Source organism: Balaenoptera ricei, chromosome 15 (assembly GCF_028023285.1).
Source record: "Balaenoptera ricei isolate mBalRic1 chromosome 15, mBalRic1.hap2, whole genome shotgun sequence".
NCBI classification, from domain to species: Eukaryota; Metazoa; Chordata; class Mammalia; order Artiodactyla; family Balaenopteridae; genus Balaenoptera; species Balaenoptera ricei.
In genome coordinates this window covers 68503474-68525237 of record NC_082653.1, presented here as the reverse complement: position 1 = coordinate 68525237, position 21764 = coordinate 68503474, and the positions used below count along the sequence as shown (strand labels likewise).

The 21764-nt window shown below is 41.8% G+C and overlaps 1 protein-coding gene across 5 annotated transcripts in view; it reads right to left on the bottom strand.

Annotated features, from left to right (window-relative positions):
• The window catches only part of SCNN1B (sodium channel epithelial 1 subunit beta), a 75517-nt gene that overhangs the window by 27132 nt on the left and 26621 nt on the right, over positions 1 to 21764 (bottom strand). For all 5 annotated transcript variants that reach the window (XM_059896064.1, XM_059896059.1, XM_059896061.1 and 2 more), the window contains exon 2: positions 2292 to 2610. In XM_059896064.1, the coding sequence (XP_059752047.1) occupies positions 2292 to 2610 (319 nt within the window). The remainder of the gene's footprint in view (positions 1 to 2291; positions 2611 to 21764) is intronic.

Below are 21764 nucleotides of genomic sequence, written 5' to 3'. Positions count from 1 at the left end.
CAGTGTGGCTGCCACCACATGTGAGAAGAATGCTCCTCCACCCCAAGCACCCACCTCTCTATCTACCCACCCAGGCATCCCTGCATCCTTCCACCCACCTGCTCACTCATTCATTCACCCAGTACTTGGTGAGCATCTACTATGTGCCAAGTACTGTGCAAGGCACAGAGGATATTATGGCAAACAAGACAGAATGGTTCTTTTTCCTTATGAAATTCACAGGCTAGTGGGAAAGGATCCTAAGAGCTCACAGTTACTGATCACTTACCACGTGCCAGGTGCTAGGTGCTTCCTACATATTTTTATTTAATCTTTGCCACAATTCTATAATCATCCCCACATATGGATATAGAAACTCTGGGAGTTGCTGTGATTTCCTGAGCTCATCCCACTGATGAGGCCGCAGAGCTGAGATTGGAACCTGGGTTTGGTGGGCTCCAGTAGGTGTGCTGTGTAGGCATGGGGCTCTGACTTCTCCCTCCCAGGAGGGATAGAGAATGTTGGGGGAGGGGCAGGTCTGTGATCTGAGGTCCTAATTCTCCAGCAGCAATTTGGGGAACAGGAGCCAGTTTCAGGAGGGAGAAGGCAGATGGGACTGTGGGGCTGGGATCCAGGATCTTCTCTCAGCCCCTGAGGCTCCCATATTGGAAATGGTGACCAGTCAGTCTGGCAGAAATGTGTCCACACCAGCGGGTGTTCCCACCAGGCCCTGGGTGGGGGCCCCAGGCCCTGCACCCCAGTCACTCCAAAACCCAATTTATCCAAGACCTTGCCCCAGAGTGATCTCCAGGGTGGTGTGTATCAGCTCTGGCTGGAGGACTTCCTGCAGGAGACAGCACTAAACCCTGGACACAGGCCCAAGTCCTGGTATGAAGGTGTACACCAGCCAGAGCTGACACCAGCCTCAGATGCCGATACAACCTGTACCCTGACTATCAGACCAGCTGCCTCTGTGCACACAGGGAGAGGAGGATTGGGTAGGTGGCGGGCTGCGGGGTAGGGGCTGCTATTACAGCCTAGATGTCCACAGCTGCTGTTGAGCTTGGTAAGTCCTATGTTGGAATTCATGGGCTCTGGGTTTGAATTCCGGCATGCCACTTAATATCTGTGTGACTTTGAGTAGGTTAACCTCTCGGAGGCTCTGTTCTCTCATCTACAAAATGGGGGGGATTGAAATATTTACCCTAGAGGGCTTTTGGAGGATTCAATTAGGTGAGGCTTATAAAGCAGGGTGTGTTATTATTATAATTATTAAGAGTTTTCTCAAGTAGCTTCAAAGACCACCCAAGCAAGGAAGAGCAGCCCTATTACTAGAAAGAAGTGACTTTCTGATAGCTGGAAATGTAATCAGGAAATATGAATTCCCTTCCAGGACCTTCTTTTGGACAAGAACGTTCCCTGAGACTCAGACATGCTGGCCCTTTTGTCAAGTCCTTGAATGCACCAAGCTCTGTCTCACCTCAGGACCTTTGCATGTGCTGTGTCCTCCACTTGGGGCATTCTCTTCACTCTGCCCTGGCTAACTTCTACTCATTCCTCAGGGCATTTTTCTCTGACTGTCTGCCTTTCCTCAACCCTGACTAGGTTGGGTGTCCTTGGGTGTCCCCTTCCTAGGCCTTGCCATCACGTGGTTAAACAGTGGCAGCTCTAGAGTCAGATCAGGCCTGGATTCAAATTCTACAGTTGCTCACTGTGTGTCTCTGGGCAAGTTCCCTCACTTCTCTGAACCTCCATTTCCTGACCTATGAATTGGGGCTACTATAGTAGTGCCCACCCCTAGGGTGGTTGTATGGATTAGAATGACATGAATTACCCAAAGAACACTCAACACGCTGCCTGGTGTTTCATAAGCACTCAATGTATGGTTGCTATATATATATTTTAATCCTCACAATTACAATGAATTCAATATTTATGGAAAAAAAAGATTAATGTCTGTTTTCTCTGGTAGGCTGTGACGAGGGCAGGCATGTTGTTTTAGTTACTGATGTATTCCTGGTGCCTAGAACAGTTCCTGGCAATAGTAGGTGCTCAATAAATACACATTGAATCAATAAATAGGCACTGGCATGCCTGAAGGCAGGGACTACCAGGTATTTTTTGAGGTTCTTTTTAAGCCTAGGAGGTTTATGAATTTTGAATCTTACTTGCTACAAAGGGATGAAAGCAAAGAGGGAAAAAGAAAGAGAGAAAGGGGAAAAAGGGAAAGAAGGAAGGAGAGCTGGAAGGAAGGGGAAAAAAAGAAGAAATGCAGCCCCACTGAGACCAGCCGCGCTCCAGGGACCACCTACTGGAAGGGGCTGGTGTTGCAGATGGTGACAGCGGGAAAGTCCATAGCCTTGAAGCCGATGGAGAGGGAGACGCTGACCTCCCAGCTCAGGTAGGTCCTGATGAAGACACCCCATTGCCAGCAGACGAGGGAGGTGAAGAGCAGGGTGAGCACGAACCACATGGCCTTCTTCTTGGGCCCCTCGCAGATGATGCGTTTGGGGCCATGGGTGTTGGTGTTGTCACAGTACCACACCAGCAACTCCTTGTATGTGTAGCCGGGGCCCTTCTGCAGCCGGTGCAGGCACTTGAGCAGGTACTTCTTTATGTGCATCGTGGCTCCTGCAGATACACCCCGGAGCGCCACTTCAGATACCACACCAGCCTCCTGTCCCAGGATCTCCCAGTCGTGGCCAGAGCATGGGCACTGGGGACAGGAAGGCCCTCTTTCTATCCCTCCCTCCCTTCCTTCCTTCCCTCTTGCCATTTATCATCCATCCATCCAACCAACCCCAAAGCATTTATTGAGTGCCTACTGTATGCCAGGCACTGAATTAGCCCCTCTGGACTCAATGATGAGCAAAATGGACAAGGTTTCTTCCCTCTGAGAATTTCCAGCTTCGTGCACAAGTTACTTAAACTCTTAACTCCTCAGGTTCTCCGTGTGTAAAACGGGGACAACTGTACCTAGTTTTTATAGGATTGCTGAGAGGGTAAAATTAGGTGATACATAAAAAGTGCCAAGTACAGTGCCTAGCACAGGCTATGTGCTCAATATGTTAGCTACCATTATTACCAGCTGTGAGTGCTGAGACAGAGGTCCACCAAATGGTTACAAAATGTGATAGCAAGGATTGGGACCCTGAGTACCCAGAGGCAGTAGCGGGCAGTGGTTAAGAATGAGGACTCTGGAATGAAACGTCTGGCTTTGAATCTCGGCTCTGCCACTTTCTAGCTGTGTGACTTTGAGCAATTCACTTTCTCAGTGCCTCAGTTTCCTCATCTTGTACAATGGGGATAATAACGGTCCCCACCTCACAGGGTTGATGTGAAGACTGAAATGAATGAGAATATGTAGAGTGTGGATTAATGCCTGGCACCTGTCAGCTACTGTTATTACAAAGCGGGGGGGGGGGGGGGGGGCCCGAAGTCTGGGAGTCCTTGGAGGAGTTGAGTTAAAGGACAGAAGACGAGTGGTGGCGGGAGGGGGAGGGGACAGCAGGAGCAGAGGCCGATCGGGAGGGAGCCTGGGGACATGCACAGAGCTGGCCGCGCAGGGCCTCGTGGGCCATGTTAAGGAGTGGGGTTTCAATCCTAGGACAGTTGGAACCTGTGGAGACGAGATGCTGTCAATTCTGCGGCCTGAAAAGAGCGCCCCAGCTGCTCGGTGGAGACGGACTGCAGCGGAGTGAGGGTGGTTCCAGGAGTGCTGGGTGCTAGCTGTGGGTCAGCCAGGAATGCTTAACCTTTCTGAGGCTGTTTCCCACCTGCGTGAGCAGACAGGGTTCTTGTGACGTTAACCAAGATAGTTGTCAAAGAGCCTGGCACATGATGGCTCTCAGGAAATACCCGTTTCCTCCTTCCTTCTGCCCATATACAGAGCCAGAACCTGCTGAAGGAGCACCCCAGCCCTAGCCCTGGAGCCCCAACTGGCCAAAGGCCACCTCCTTCGTGAAGCTGTCCTGACTCCCTGGCTGGAATGAGCCCTGCCCCCCTCTGAGAGCCTCTGCCTTTCTGGGGGCTCTGTGGTGGGCAGGGTGTTGCCTGCTTCCCATCACCCTCTCCCCCTGCTTGGATGTTTCCTCGGGTGAACCCCTCCCCCAGTCTCAGTTGGTGTGAGTGGCCAGGCTACCATCCCTAGCTCTGGGGGGGGGGGTGGTGGGCTCACATGACCCCAGTTTGGACCATTAGACTCAATTCTGTTACTTTATGTTGGAATAATTGAGGAAGAGACCTCCTCTCTAGCTAAGACTACTAAGCTGGCGGTATTTGGCATCACAAATGGGGAGACCGCCTGAGAAGAAAGCCAACACAGAGGAAAGCAGAGCCACAAGATGGAGACAGATTTCTGACAACATCGTTTGAACACCTGGATCCAGCCATTCCTGAAGGCTTTTATTCCCAGACTCAGCAGATATGGGAACCAATAAATTTTCTTTCTTACTTATGCTGATACAAGCTGGATGTCTATCATTTGCAACCAACAGAGAAAGAAATTCTCCTCATTTTACTCTGTGTCATAGTTGCTTGTCCTGTGGCTTCTCACTTCCATGAGATCATAATCCTCCTGAAGGTAGCAGCACTGTATTCCCGACAAGCCCAGCACAGCACCTAGAACACCACTGAATATCGAAATGAATAATGCCAGACCTTCATATCTAAACAGAGATCTTAAACTTACCCAGGCATGTTCACTCCTGACCTAACTGTCTGACACAGTAACATTCCTCACCTGCCTGGCCAAAGCATTAAGGGCTTTACTCTCTTAACACCACTACCTCTGCTCTCTGATGGAAATCAAGCTCCATGTGCCTGTCCAGGCCATCATAGCTGCAGGACAGATGTTCATAGACTAACCCAGCCCCCACCTTTCCCCAGAGGACCCAGTCCCTGCTCTGGGATAATAAAGTAATAATAACTATAATAATAACAACTATGAGAGCAACATTAAAGTACTAAGTGTTTACCATGATCCAGGAACTGCAATGTGCTTCATATGTTACTTCATTCCTATACATTTTTATCCACAACCTTAAACTTGGAAAGAACTGGGGCTTCATCTGTCTTGTATAGTCCAACACCCCAAGGCCCAAGAGGTGAAGAGCACATTAGGCTCCTATAAATAGTGGAAGAAATAGACCAAGGGCCTCTCTGATATCTACCCTGTTCCATTCTAGTTTAACCATTCTGATTCAGTCAAGAAGAAAGTTTTAGGTCCTTAACATCCATCTAACCCCCCTAATCTCCCAGTTTAACAATGAGGCCTCAGGCTCGCTCAGAGCCCTGTCAGGCAACGGTATCTGTAACAACAACCTTCTGTTTTCACTGGGTTTCTTTTTAAGAGGGATCTTCTATTTATGGCAAGAGACACTGGCTTTCGCTTTAGGTTCATAAATACACTTAAGTTAAAAAAAAAAAAAAGACCTGAGATTGGTTCAAGATGGCGGAGTAGAAGGACGTGTGCTCACTCCCTCTTGCGAGAGCACTGGAATCACAACTAACTGCTGAACAATCATCGACGGGAAGACACTGGAACTCACCAAAAAAGATACCCCACATCCAAAGACAAAGGAGAAGCCACAGTGAGACGGTAGGAGGGGCGCAATCACAATAAAATCAAATCCCATAACTGCTGGGTGGGTGACTCACAAACTGGAGAACAATTATACCACAGAAGTCCACCCACTGGAGTGAAGATTCTGAGCCCCATGTCAGGCTTCCCAACCTGGGGGTCTGGCAACAGGAGGAGGAATTCCCAGAGAATCAGACTTTGAAGGCTACCGGGATTTGACTGCAGGACTTCGACAAGACTGGGGGAAACAGAGACTCCACTCTTGGAGGGCACACACAAAGTAGTGTGTGCATCAGGACCTGGGGAAAGGAGCAGTGACCCCATAGGAGACTGAACCAGACCTACATGCTACTGTTGGAAGGTCTCCTGCAGAGGCAGGGGGTGGCTGTGGCTCACAGTGGGGACAAGGACACTGGCAGCAGAAGTTCTGGGAAGTACTCCTTGGCGTGAGCCCTCCCAGAGTCTGCCATTAGGCCCACCAAAGAGCCGGGTAGGCTCCAGTGCTGGGTCGCCTCAGGCCAAACAACCAACAGGGAGGGAATCCAGCCCCACCCATCAGCAGACAAGCGGATTAAAGTTTTACTGAGCTCTGTCCACCACAGCAACACCCAGCTCTACCCACCACCAGTCCCTCCCATCAGGAAGCTTGCACAAGCCTCTTAGATAGCCTCATCCACCAGAGGGCAGACAGCAGAAGCAAGAAGAACTACAGTTCTGCAGCCTGTGGAAGGAAAACCACATTCACAGAAAGATAGACAAAATGAAAAGGCAAGACTTCCCTGGTGGCGCAGTGGTTAAGAATCCGCCTGTTAATGCAGGGAACACGGGTTCAAGTCCTGGTCCAGAAAGATCCCACATGCCGCGGAGCAGCTAAGCCCGTGCGCCACAACTGCTTAGCCTGCCCTCTAGAGCCTGCAAGCTGCAACTACTGAGCCCGCACACCTAGAGCCCGTGCTCTGCAACAAGAGAAGCCACCGCAATGAGAAGCCTGTGCACCACAACAAAGAGCAGCTCCCACTTGCCGCAACTAGAGAAAGCCCACGCACAGCAACAAAGACCCAATGCAGCCAAAAATAAATTAAAAATAATAATGAAAATAATAAAATAAATTAAAAAAAATGAAAAGGCAGAGGACTCTGTACCAGATGAAGGAACAAGATAAAACCCCAGAAAAACAACTAAATGAAGTGGAGATAGGCAACCTTCCAGAAAAAGAATTCAGAATAATGATAGTGAAGATGATTCAGGACCTCGCAAAAAGAATGGAGGCAAAGATCGAGAAGATGCAAGAAATGTTTAACAAAGACCTACAAGAATTAAAGAACAAACACCTAGAAGAATTATAGAACAAACAAACAGAGATGAACAATACAGGAATTGAAATGAAAAATACACTAGAAGGAATCAATAGCAGAACAACTGAGGCAGAAGAACGGATAAGTGACCTGGAAGACAGAATGGTGGAATTCACTGCCGTGGAATAGAATAAAGAAAAAAGAATGAAAAGAAATGAAGACAGCCTAAGAGACCTCTGGGACAATGCTAAATGCAACAACATTCGCATTATAGGGGTCCCAGAAAGAGAAGAGAGAGAGAAAGGACCCGAGAAAATATTTGAAGAGATTATAGTTGAAAACTTCCCTAACATGGGAAAGGAAATAGCCAGCCAAGTCCAGGAAGTGCAGAGAGTCCCATACAGGATAAACCCAAGGAGAAACACACCGAGACACATAGTAATCAAAGTGGCAAAAATTAAAGACAAAGAAAAATTATTGAAAGCAACAAGAAAAAATGACAAATAACATACAAGGGAACTCCCATAAGGTTAACAGCTGATTTCTCAGCAGAAACTCTACAAGCCAGAAGGGAGTGGCATGATATATTTAAAGTGATGAAAGGGAAGAACCTACAACCAAGATTACTCTACCCAGCAAGGATCTCATTCAGATTTGATGGAGAAATCAAAAGCTTTACAGACAAGCAAAAGCTAAGAGAATTCAGCACCACCAAACCTGCTCTACAACAAATGCTAAAGGAACTTCTCTAGGCAGGAAACCCAAGAGAAGGAAAGGACCTTCAAAAACAAACCCATAACAATTAAGAAAATGGTAATAGGAACATACATATCAACAATTACCTTAAACGTGAATAGATTAAATGCTCCAACCAAAAGACACAGGCTTCCTGAATGGATACAAAAACAAGACCCATATATATGCTGTCTACAAGAGACCCACTTCAGACCTAGGGACACATACAGACTGAAAGTGAGGGGATGGAAAAAGATATTCCATGCAAATGAAAATCAAAAGAAAGCTGGAGTAACAATTCTCATATCAGACAAAATAGACTTTAAAATAAAGACTATTACAAGAGACAAAGAAGGCTGGGCTTCCCTGGTGGCACAGTGGTTAAGAATCTGCCTGCCAATGCAGGGGACACGGGTTCGAGCCTGGTCTGGGAAGATCCCACATACCGCGGAGCAACTAAGCCCGTGAGCCACAACTACTGAGCCTGCGCGTCTGGAGCTTGTGCTCCGCAGCGGGAGAGGCCGTGACAGTGAGAGGCCTGCGCACCGCGATGAAGAGTGGCCCCCGCTTGCTGCAACTGGAGAAAGCCCTCTCACAGAAACGAAGACCCAACACAGTCAAAAATAAATAAATTAATTAATTAATAAAAAAAAAAAGACAAAGAAGGACACTACATAATGATCAAGGGATCAATCCAAGAGAAAGATATAACAATTGTAAATATATACGCACCCAACACAGGAGCACCTCATTACATAAGGCAACTGCTAACAGCTATAAAGGAGGAAATCGACGGTAACACAATAATAGTGGGGGACTTTAACACCTCATTTACACCAATGAACAGATCATCCAGACAGAAAATTAATAAGGAAACATAAGCTTTAAATGACACAATAGACCAGATAGATTTAATTGATATTTATAGGACATTCCATCCCAAAACAGCAGATTACACTTTCTTCTCAAGTGCACACGAAACATTCTCCAGGATAGATCACATTCTGGGTCACAAATCAAGCCTCAGTAAATTTAAGAAAATTGAAATCATATCAAGCATCTTTTCTGACCACAACGCTATGAGATTAGAAGTCAATTACCAGGAAAAAAACGTGAAAAACACAAACATATGGAGGCTAAACAATACGTTACTAAATCACCAAGAGATCACTGAAGAAATCAAAGAGGAAATCAAAAAATACCTAGAGACAAATTACAACGAAAACACAATGATCCAAAACCTATGTGATGCAGCAAAAGCAGTTCTAAGAGGGAAGTTTATAGCAATACAAGCCTACCTCAAGAAACAAGAAAAATCTCAAATAAACAATCTAACCTTATACCTAAAGGAACTAGAGAAAGAAGAACAAAAAAACCCAAAGTTAGTAGAAGGAAAGAAATCATAAAGATCAGAGCAGAAATAAATGAAATAGAAACAAAGAAAGCAATAGCAAAGATTAATAAAACTAAAAGCTGGCTCTTTGAGAAGATAAACAAAATTGATAAACCTTTAGTCAGACTCATCAAGAAAAAGAGGGAGAGGAGTCAAATCAATAAAATTAGAAATGAAAAAGGAGAAGTTACAATGGACACAGCAGAAATACAAAGTATCATAAGAGACTACTACAAGCAATTCTGTGCCAATAAAATGGACAACCTGGAAGAAATGGACAAATTTTTAGAAAGGTATAACCATCCAAGACTGAACCAGGAAGAAATAGAAAATATGAACAGACCAATCGCAAGTAATGAAATTGAAAGTGTGATTTAAAATCTTCCAACAGGGCCTGCCCTGGTGGCGCAGTGGCTGAGAATCTGCCTGCCAATGCAGGGGACACGGGTTCGAGCCCTGGTCTGGGAAGATCCCACATGCCGCGGAGCAACTAGGCCCGTGAGCCACAACTACTGAGCCTGCGCGTCTGGAGCCTGTGCTCCGCAACAAGAGAGGCCGCGACAGTGAGAGGCCCGCACACCGCGATGAAGAGTGGCCCCCGCTTGCCGCAACTAGAGAAAGCCCTCACACAGAAACGAAGACCCAACACAGCCAAAAATAAATTAAAAAAAAAAAAACTTCCAACAAACAAAAGCCCAGGACCAGATGGCTTCACAGGTGAATTCTATCAAACATTTAGAGAGAGCTAACACCTATCCTTCTCAAACTCTTCCAAAAAATTGCAGAGGAAGGAATAAGCCCAAACTCATCCTATGAGGCCACCATCACCCCGATACCAAAACCAGACAAAGATACTACAAAAAAAGAAAATTACAGACCAATATCACTGATGAATATAGATGTAAAAATCCTCAACAAAATACTAGCAAACAGAATCTAACAACATATTAAAAGGATCATACACCATGATCAAATGGGATTTATCCCAGGGATGCAAGGATTCTTCAATATATGCAAATCAATCAATGTGATACACCATATTAACAAACTGAAGAATAAAAACCATATGATCATCTCAACAGATACAGAAAAAGCTTTTGACAAAATTCAACACCCATTTATGATAAAAACTCTCCAGGAAGTGGGCATAGAGGAAGCCTACCTCAACATAATAAAGGCCATATACGACAAACCCACAGCAAACATCATTCTCAATGGTGAGAAACTGAAAGCATTTCCTCTAAGATCAGGAACAAGACAAGGATGTCCACTCTCGCCACTATTATTCAACATAGTTTTGGAAGTTTTAGCCACAGCAATCAGAGAAGAAAAAGAAATAAAAGGAATACAAATTGGAAAAGAAGAAGTAAAACTGTCACTGTTTTCAGATGACATGATACTATACACAGAGAATCCAAAGATGCCACCAGAACTACTAGAGCTAATCAATGAATTTGGTAAAGTTGCAGGATACAAAATTAATGCACAGAAATCTCTTGCATTCCTATACACTAACAACGAAAGATCAGAAAGAGAAATTAAGGAAACAATCCCATTAACCATTGCAACAAAAAGAATAAAATACCTAAGAATAAACCTACCTAAGGAGGTAAAAGACCTGTACTCAGAAAACTATACGACACTGATGAAAGAAATCAAAGATGACACAAACAGTTGGAGAGATATACCATGTTCTTGGGTTGGAAGAATCAATATTGTGAAAATGACTATACTACCCAAAGCAATCTACAGATTCAATGCAACCCCTATCAAATGACCAGTGGCATTTTTTTACAGAACTAGAGCAAAAAGTCTTAAATATGTATGGAGACACAAAAGACCCCGAATAGCCAAAGCCGTCTTGAGGGAAAAAAAGCGGAGCTGGAGGACTCAGACTCCCTGACTTCAGACTATACTACAAAGCTACAGTAAGCAAGACAATATGGTACTGGCACAAAAACAGAAATATAGATCAATGGAACAGGATAGAAAGCCCAGAGATAAACCCATGCACCTATGGTCAAGTAATCTATGACAAAGGAGGCAAGGATATACAATGGAGAAAAGTCAGTCTCTTCAATAAGTGGTGCTGGGAAAACTGGACAGCTACATGTAAAAGAATGAAATTAGAACACTCCTTAACACCATACACAAAAATAAACTCAAAATGGATTAGAGACCTAAATGTAAGACTGGACACTATAAAACTCTTAGAGGAAAACATAGGAAGAACACTCTTTGACATAAGTCACAGCAAGATCTTTTTTGACCCACCTCCTAGAGTAATGGAATTAAAAACAAAAATAAACAAATGGGACCTAATGAAACTTACTTTTGCAAAGCAAAGGAAACTACAAACAAGACAAAAAGACAACCCTCAGAATGGGAGAAAATATTTGCAAACAGCTAATGCAGCTCATATTAAGAAAACAAACAACCCAATCAGAAAATGGGCAGAAGACCTAAATAGACATTTTTCCAAAGAAGACATACAGATGGCCAAGAAGCACATGAAAAGCTGTGCTCAAATTTCAAAGTTCAACATCACTAATTATTAGAGAAATTCAAATCAAAACTACAATGAGGTATCACCTCACACCAGTTAGAATGGGCATCTGTTGCACTGTTGGTGGGAATGTCAACTGACACAGCCACTATGGAGAACAGTATCGAGGTTCCTTAAAAAACTAAACATAGAATTACCATATGACCCAGCAATCCCACTCCTGGGCATATACCCAGAGAAAACCATAATTCAAAAAGACACATGCACCCCAATATTCATTGCAGCACTATTTACAATAGCCAGGTCATGGAAGCAACCTAAATGCCCATCAACAGACGAATGGATAAAGAAGATGTGGTACATATATACAATGGAGTATTACTCAGCCATAAAAAGGAACAAAACTGGGTCATTTGCAGAGACGTGGATGGACCTAGAGACTGTCCTACAGAGTGAAATAAGTCAGAAAGAGAAAAACAAGTATTGTATATTAACGCATATATGTGGAACCTAGAAAAATGGTACAGATGAACCGGTTTGCAGGGAAGAAATAGAGACACAGATGTAGAGAACAAACGTAGGGACACCAAGGGGGGAAAGTGGCAGGGGAGGTGGTGGTGCTGGTGGGATGAATTGGGAGACTGGGATTGACATATATACACTAATATGTATAAAATAGATACCTAATAAGAACCTGCTGTATAAAAAATAAATAAAATAAAATTCAAAAAAAAAGAGAAATAGGTTTAAAGAAAATTATTAATTACAAACAATAGTAATACATACAACAAAAACTGTGACAATGGTAGGCAAATAACAGAAGTTTGCTGAGTACTGCCTTATATCCTAACCAGTTTGGGACATTAGCCAAGTTAAAATCAATAAGTGCTATAAATCACTTTATGTTGTTCTTGTCAGATTTCACCACCAGGGTGATAGATGGTCTGTGTTTGGAATGTATACACCGCTTGTGCAGAAAGGTTTGAATCAGCTTACAGCTTAAACCAACCCAAACAAGCCAAGTGGAGATTGAGTCCAGGTATGGACTCAGGAAGAGTGGACACTGTCATGCTTCGAGAGTCACAGATCACTATCTACAACTTGACCCCGAACTCGTGGAGAACATTCCTGGCAACAAATGCAAAAACAATAAATGTTGTGTACAACCGTTTCTGTTTTCTTATAAGAGAAAATACCTGCTCACTTTCAGAGATAAATTGTACCTGAGATTTGACTCAGTGTCCTGGGGGGAAGGATAGTGGGAACCAAGTGGAGACTGAGTCCACGTATGGACTTCGAGGGGTTACAAATGGATGACCCGTGAGCTGTATTGGATTTGCAAAAGTTTTTTGTTGTTGTTAGCACAGGTTTTTTTTTTTTCTGTGTGAAGCTGAATTTATTTCATGTACTCCAAGCAAAATAGTATTTTCCAACACAATAAATACCAAAACAGATATGGCAATATATTAAACAAGACGTTAAAGAGATTTGGTGAAAATAAAAACCAATGCCACTTTTCTCATTAAATTTTTGTGGGTTTGAAAAAGATTTTTTTTAACATCTTTATTGGAGTATAATTGCTTTACAATGGTGTGCTAGTTTCTGCTTTATAACAAAGTGAATGAGCTGTACATATACATATATCCCCATATCTCTTCCCTCTTGCGTCTCCCTCCCTCCCACCCTCCCTATCCCACCCCTCTAGGTGGTCACAAAGCACCGAGCTGATTTCCCTGTGCTATGCGGCTGCTTCCCACTAGCTATGTATTTTACATTTGGTAGTGTATATATGTCCATGTCACTCTCTCAATCTGTCCCAGCTTACCCTTGCCCCTCCCCGTGTCCTCAAGTCCGTTCTCTAGCAGGTCTGCGTCTTTATTCCCGTCCTGCCCCTAGGTTCTTCATGACCATTTTTTTTTTTTTTAGATTCCATATATATGTGTTAGCATACAGTATTTGTTTTTCTCTTTCTGACTTACTTCACTCTGTATGACAGACTCTAGGTCCATCCACCTCACTACAAATAACTCAATTTTGTTTCTTTTATGGCTGAGTAATAGTCATTGGGTACATGTGCCACATCCTCTCTATCCATTCATCTGTCAATGGACACCCAGGTTGCTTCCATGTCCTGGCTATTGTAAATAGAGCTGCAATGAACACTGTAGCACAGTATTTTTAAAAATATAACTCATCCATTTAAAGTGTAGATTCAGTGGATTTTAGTATATTCACAGAGTTGTTCATCCATCACCACAGTACATTTTAAAACATTTTCATCTCCTCCAAAAGAAACTCTGTACCCATTACCAGTCACTTCTCACTCCTTCCTCTACCCTCCCCCACCCCAGGCAATCACTAATCTATTTTCTGTCTCTATAGATTGCCTATTCTGGATATTTCATATAAATTTCACATAAATATATTATGTGGTCTTTTGTGACTGGTTTTTCACTTTGCATAATGTTTTCAAGGTTCCTCCATGTTGTAGCATGCATCATTACTTCATTCCTTTTTATTGCCAAATAATATTCCATATTATGGATACACCACTTTTTATGTATTCATTCATCAATTGATGGACATTTGAATTGTTTTTACTTTTTGGCTATTATGAAGAATACTGCGGTGAACAATCATGTACAAGTTTTTGTGTGGACATATGTTTTCCTTTCTCTTGGGTATATACCTAGGAGTGGATATACCAACTGGACCATATGGTAATTCTATGTTTAATCTTTGGAAGAACTGCCAGACTGTTTTCCAAAATGGCTGAACTATTTCACAATTCCACCAGCAGTGTATGAGGGTTCCAATTTCTCCACATTCTCTATAACACTTGTTATTATCCATTAATATAGTAGATGTGAAGTGGCATCTTACTCTGGTTTTCATTAGCATTTCCTGATAGCTAATGATGTTAAACGTCTTTTCATGTGCTTATTGGCTATTATATCCATTATATGGCCAATATATCTTCTCTCAAGAAATATCTATTCAAATCCTTTGCTTATTTTTTAATTGGGTTATTTGGCTTTTTATTATTAAGTTTAAGAGTTATTTACATATTCTGTATACAAGTCCCTTTTCAGATATAGGGTTTGCAAAAATATTCTCCCGTTCTGTGGGTCATATTTTCATTTTCTTGACGGTGCCCTTTGAAACACAAAAATGTTTAATTTTGATGGTGCTCAATTTGTCTATATTTCTTTTGTTGTTTAGGATTTGGTGTCATATCTAAGAATTAATTGCCTAAGTCAAGATCATAAAGATTTATTCCTATGATTTATTCTAAGAGTTTTATGGTTTTAGCTCTTACATTTAGGTCTTTGATCCAGTTTGAATTAATTTTTGTATATGGTGTGAGGTAGGGGTTCAGTTTCATTCTTTTGCATGAGGATAACCACTTGTCCCAACACCAAGACTATTCTTTCCCCTATTTAATTGTCTTGGTGCCCTTGGTGGTTTAAAAAAATATATTTAATTTAAAGAAAACCTGAATAAATGAAGAGATATAACATATTCCTGGATCAGAAGACTCAATGTTGTTAAGATGTCAATTAACCTCAAATCAATCTCTAGAGTTAATTCAATCTCAATCAAAATCCCAGCAGACAGTGTGTAGAAATTGACAAGCTAATTCTAAATATTATATGGAAAAGTAAAAAAACTAAAATAGAAAAAAAAAACTTTCGAAAAAGAGGAGCAAAATTGAAGGATTTATACTATCTGATATCAAGACTTACTATCAAGTATAATAATCAGAACAGTGTAATACTGGTGTGGTGATGGACATATTAATCAATGGGATATGATAGAGTCCAGAAATAGACCTACAAAGGTGCCAAGGTAATTCATGCAGAAAGGATAGTCGTTTCAACAAAACATGCTGGAACAATGGATACCCATATAAGAAAAAGGAATCTCAACTCCTATCTCACACTAGATACCAAAGTTAACTTGAAATGGATCAGGGACCTAAACACAAGAGCTAAAACTGTAAAACATCCAGAAGAAAGTATAAGAGAAAAATCTGTGCAATCCTGGGGTAGGCAAAAGACTTTCTAGATAGAACAGTAAAATCATGAATAATAAAAGGAAAAAAAAGATTTGTCCTTTATTAAAATTAAATCTTCTGCTCTTCAAAACACTGTTAAGAAAATGAAAGAGCAAGTCACTGGGAGAAAATCCTTGTAGTAATATGACTGACAAAGAATTTGTATGCAGAATACATAAACAATCCTTGCAACTCAATAATAAGACAAACAACCCAACCCCCGCAATGAAGGGCAAAAGATTTAAAAACACACTTCATAAAAGAAGATATATGAATGGCTCATAAGCACATGAAAAAACGCCTAACATCATTAGTCACTGGGAAAATGCAAATATAAACCACAATGAGATACCATTTCCCACCCACTAGAAGGACTGACAGTATCTAGTGTTAGCGAAGATGTGAGGCAATCAGAACTCTCCTACATGACTGGATGGAATGCAAAATGGTACAGTCACTTTGGAAAACAGTTTGGCAGTTTCTCATAAAGTTAAATGGGTATTTATTATATGACCTTTCAGGTCCACTCTTATTTATCCAAGAGAACTGAAAACATATTTTCACACAAAGGTGTGTACATATATACTCACAGCAACCTTATTCATTAATAATCCCAAACTGGAAATAAGCAAGTGTCCACCAACAGGTGAGTAAATAAACAAATTGTAGCATATCCATACAATGGAATACTGTTCAGCAATAAAAGGAACAAACTGTTGATTCATACAACAACATGGATGGATAGTTTTTTAAAAAGCCATTATTCTGAGTAAAAGAAGCTAGACACAAAAAAGTACACAAGATATGACTTCATTTATATGAAGTCCTGGGAAAGACATAACTAATCTATAGTGACAGAAAGCAGATCAGTGATTTCCTGTGCTTGATGTGAATAGTGGATCGACTGGAACGGTACACAAGGGAACCTTTTGGAGGTGATGCAAATATTCTATATCTTGAGTGAGATGGTGGTTAATTAGATGTATGCATTTGTAAAAACGCATCAAATGCTATACTTGAAATGGATGTATTTAATTGTCAATAAATTACATCTAAATAAAGTTTTAACAAAACACTTAAATCCACTGCCATCTCAAAATTACGCAAGTTCACATTTTTAAAAAATCTAGATTTTCTTCAACTTTTGAAAAATCAGAAAGATCTGGTAATTGTCCCCACATGGCAGTTTCTGTTCGAAATGACTAGTGGCTGCCCTCCTTAGATGGAGACTGTGCTCCCCAGTTCACCCCAATTCTCCCCATTCTCTATTTTCTTATACTCAGCCCACATCACTCGTTTTTTAACTCCTGCCTTGGCTTATGCGGACACCTGACTTTGTGACCCCTATAAATTACAGGTCAGATGCTTTCATTAAAATCCCCTGTATTTATTTTTGCAGCAAAACCTCAATTATCCAAGGTTATCAGGGAATAAGAGTTCTGGGTAGCTGGATTTTTATAGTTAATTGAAGGTTAACCTGAAAATGGGTTGGACTCTGGTTATTGAAAAATCTTTCATGTTTCTGCCTCGTTAGCCCCAGAGCATGACTGACTCTTTGTTCTTGAAAACTTAGCCAGGTCAGAGCCATTGATGGGGCTCAATGTACCAGGCTGGAGATGGTGAAGGAGAGTTTTAGGGGGGGCAGTCAGAATCTCCCCAGGGACCAGGACATATCCTCGACATCATTTCTACTTATAAATGCAAATGTGTGCATTCCAGACACCTAGATTTTGGTCTCTAAATACCATTCCTGACTAAAGGGAACCAGGGCTTCTTAGAAAAATGGCTGATACGAGTTTTGGTGCAGGAAATGTACAAGATGAGTCTGAGATCTCTTACCATACCAGAAAGCAAAGAAAGCTATCAAAGACTACTGGGTCGGTTAAAATGATGCTCAAATTGTCCCATCTTACTGGCAAAGATGGGACAATTTGAGCATCATTTTAAAAAAAATTACCAATGGCATTTTTTACAGAACTAGAACAATAAATCTTAAGATTGTTATGGAGACACAAAAGACCCCGAATAGCCAAAGCAATCTTGAGAAAGAAAAACGGAGCTGGAGGAATCAGACTCCCTGACTTCAGACTATACTACAAAGCTACAGTAAGCAAGACAATATGGTATTGGCACAAAAACAGAAATATAGATCAATGCAACAGGATAGAAAGCCCAGAGATAAACCCACGCACCTATGGTCAACTAATCTACAACAAAGGAGGCAAGGATATACAATACAATGGAGAAAAGACAGTCTCTTCAATAAGTGGTGCTGGGAAAACTGGACAGCTACATGTAAAAGAATGAAATTAGAACACTCCCTAACACCATACACAAAAATAAACTCAAAATGGATTAAAGACCTAAATGTAAGACTGGACACTATAAAATTCTCAGAAGAAAACATAGGAAGAACACTCCTTGACATAAATCACAGCAAGATCTTTTTTGACCCACCTCTTAGAGTAATGGAAATAAAAACAAAAATAAACAAATGGGACCTTATGAAACTTAAAAGCTTTTGCACAGCAAAGGAAACTATGAACAAGATGAAAAGACAACCCTCAGAATGGGAGAAAATATTTGCAAATCAATCAGTGGACAAAGGATTAATCTCCAAAATATATAAACAGCTTACGCAGCTCAGTATTAAAAAAACAAACAACCCAATCAAAAAATGGGCAGGGCTTCCCTGGTGGCACAGTGGTTAAGAATCTGCCTCCCAATGCAGGGGACAAGGGTTCAAGCCCTGCTCTGGGAAGTTCTCACACACCGCGGAGTAATGAAGCCCGTGCACCACAACTACTGAGCCTGCACTCTAGGGCCCGCGAGCCACAACTACGGACGCCCGCGTGCCTAGAGCCCGTGCTCCGCAACAAGAGAAGCCACTGCAATGAGAAGCCCACGCACCGCAACGAAGAGTAGCCCCCGCTCGCCGCAACTGGAGAAAGCACGCACGCAGCAAGGAAGAGCCAACGTAGCCAAAAATAAAAATAAATAAATAAAAAAAAAAATGGGCAGAAGACCTAAACAGACATCTCTCCAAAGAAGACATACAGATGGCCAAGAGGCACATGAAAAGCTGCTCAACATCACTAATTATTAGACAAATGCAAATCAAAACTACAATGAGGTATCACCTCATACCGGTTAGAATGGGCATCATCAGAAAATCTACAAACAATAAGTGCTGGAGAGGGTGTGGAGAAAAAGGAACCCTCGTGCACTGTTGGTGGGAATGCAAATTGATACAGCCACTATGGAGAACAGTATGGAGGTTCCTTAAAAAGCTAAAAATAGAATTACCATATGACCCAGCAATCCCACTCCTGGGCATATATATGCAGAGAAAACCATAATTCAAAAAGACACATGCACCCCAATGTTCATTGTAGCACTATTTACAATAGCCAGGTCATGGAAGCAACCTAAATGCCCATCGACAGATGAATGGATAAAGAAGATGTGATACCTATATACAATGGAGTATTACTCAGCCATAAAAAGGAACGAAATTGGGTCATTTGCAGAGACGTGGATGGACCTAGAGACTGTCCTACAGAGTGAAGTAAGTCAGAAAGAGAAAAACAAATATCGTATATTAATGCATATATGTGGAATATAGAAAAATGGTACAGATGAACCGGTTTGCAAGGCAGAAATAGAGACACAGATGTAGAGAACAAATGTATGGACACCAAGGGGGGAAACCGGGTGGGGGGGGCGGTGGTGGGATGAACTGGGAGATTGGGATTGACATGTATACACTAATATGTATAAAATGGATGACTAATAAGAACCTGCTGTATAAAAAAATAAATAAATAAAATAAAATTTTTTAAAAAAGCATGCAATTAATTGAAACATATTAAATACATTAAAAATCCATGAGTTCATAATAATACTGAAAAATGGGAGTAAGTAGAACATTAATGTTATTAATAAATGTGTCATTAATAAATGGGTCCCACACAGGTTGTTGTACCTGTATTTGGAGTACTAGCAGCTATTATGTTCAATAAATTCCTTAATTTACTGCAAGGGTCTGTAAAGTTGAAAAGCCAGCCTGCTTTTGTATGGCCCTCTGGTTAATAATGGTTTTTATGTTTTCAAAGAGTTGTAAAGAAAAAAAAAAAAAAGAATATGCAGTGTTTGTGGCCCACAAAACCTTAACTATTAACTATACCTGGCCCTTTACAGAAAAAGTTTGTCAAAACCTGATTTCCTGTGTCCTACATATTTGCATTAAATAAGAAAAAAATCCTTAAAATAGGTTTTCAAATAAGTATTTGTAAGTTTGATTTCGTTATTTGCCCCCCCAAATACCTGCTAATTCAATGTTTCCCAAACATCAATCATTTGCATACCACCTTCACGATTTTTGCTAAATCCCGATAGCACTTGTATCATTATTCACTTAATATATAACATCATCTGAACTCGTCTTTTTTGCTTAAAAAAATTCACCCTCATCCTAAGCAGCACTATGCCTGTGAATAAGTTTGATGTGCTAAGCCATTTTTTTCTTAAGACATATTAAAATAATTCCACGATTGAATAAAGGATTCCTCTCAAAAGATTTAAAACCATCTTCCTTATGATCCTTGAGGAAATTCTCTGTTAATTGTTTTCTGCCCACTTGAAGCACACAATCTCTATCAAGCATTTCCTCCTGCGTTTTCATGTCAGCCTTTCAAGTGAGTTCGGGTAGCCAGAATTATGCCCATTTCACAGAGAAGGTAACCAGAGCACAAAGGCACTTACTCACAGTCACAGTGAGTCAGGCAGATCTGGAAACAGAAGTCAGGTCCCTTGGCTTCCAGCCACCTCTTACCGACACGCCTGATGGGACATGTGACCTCTTGCTCCCGATCTGGTGGGTGCTGGGGAAGTCTGCAGGGTAGCAATGGGCTCCACCTCCTCTGTGTGCACATATGCACCTCCTTTGCCCAAGGCTGTGGTTCCCGCGCCTCCAGGGGTCCTCCCATAAAGCCAAATGCAGTGTGACTGATAAGACCTTAAAAAAGTGGCTCCCAGCGGGGTGGGGGACGGGGCAGAATAGGGTAAGAGGATTAAAAGGTACAAACTACTAGGTATAAAATAGATAAGATACAAGGATGTGCAGCACAGGGAATATAGCCAATGTTTTATAATAGTTTTATATGGAGTATAATCTATAAAAATATTGAATCACTATGCTGTACACCTGAACCTAATTTAATCATGTAAGTCAACTATACTTCAATAAAAAAAAAAAGTGGCTCCCTCCCGTCCTCCAGGAGAGGAGACACAGTGGTCTTAGTTGAGCTGCTCAGAGATGAAGAGTGCTGCCAAGGTATATCATTAAGTGAGAGATAAGAAAGGGCAGAACCATATATAAAGCTGGTATGCATTTGTGTTAAAAAAAAAAAAAGGGGGGGACTTCCCTGGTAGCACAGTGGTTAAGAATCCGCCTCCCGATGCAGGGGACACGGGTTCGAGCCCTGGTCCGGGAAGATCCCACATGCCGCGGAGCAACTAAGCCCGTGCGCCACAACTACTGAGCCTGCGCTCTAGAGCCTGCGAGCCACAACTACTGAAGCCCATGTGCCCTAGAGCCCATGCTCTGCAACAAGAGAAGCCACTGCAGTGAGAAGCTCGCGCACCGCAATGAAGAGTAGCCTCAGCTCGCCGCAACTAGAGAAACCCCGCGTGCAGCAATGAAGACCCAATGCAGCAAAAATAAATAAACAAGTAAGTACATTAAAAAAAAAAAAAAAGGAAAACAGCATAGAGATATTTAGTTGTCTGTGCATAGCCCATCTCCAAGGGGCCAGACAACAAAGTGCTGACATAAGCTGCCTTCAAGAAGGGGAACTGGGTGCTAGGGGCACAGGCAGGGAAGGAGACTTTTAAAAATGAGTTACTCCTTTGGCACCTTTTGTATTTTGGACCATTTCAATGTTTAATCTATTCATTTATTCAGTCACGAAATATTTACTAAGCACCTACTGTGTGCTCAGCACTGTTCTAGGCACCCAGCAACCCTCAGTAAGAGGTCCCTGCCTTTGTGTAGCCTACACGCTCCCAGGAGACAGAAAAAAAACATTTAAAAAAGCAATTTTAAAATTTATGCTGATTGGAGTTAAGTGAAAAAAAATCTGCATGGCAACCATTCGATTCGCAAAGATGAAAACGTTTTGTAATACCAGGTATTACAAAGCACACCTTTACATGCC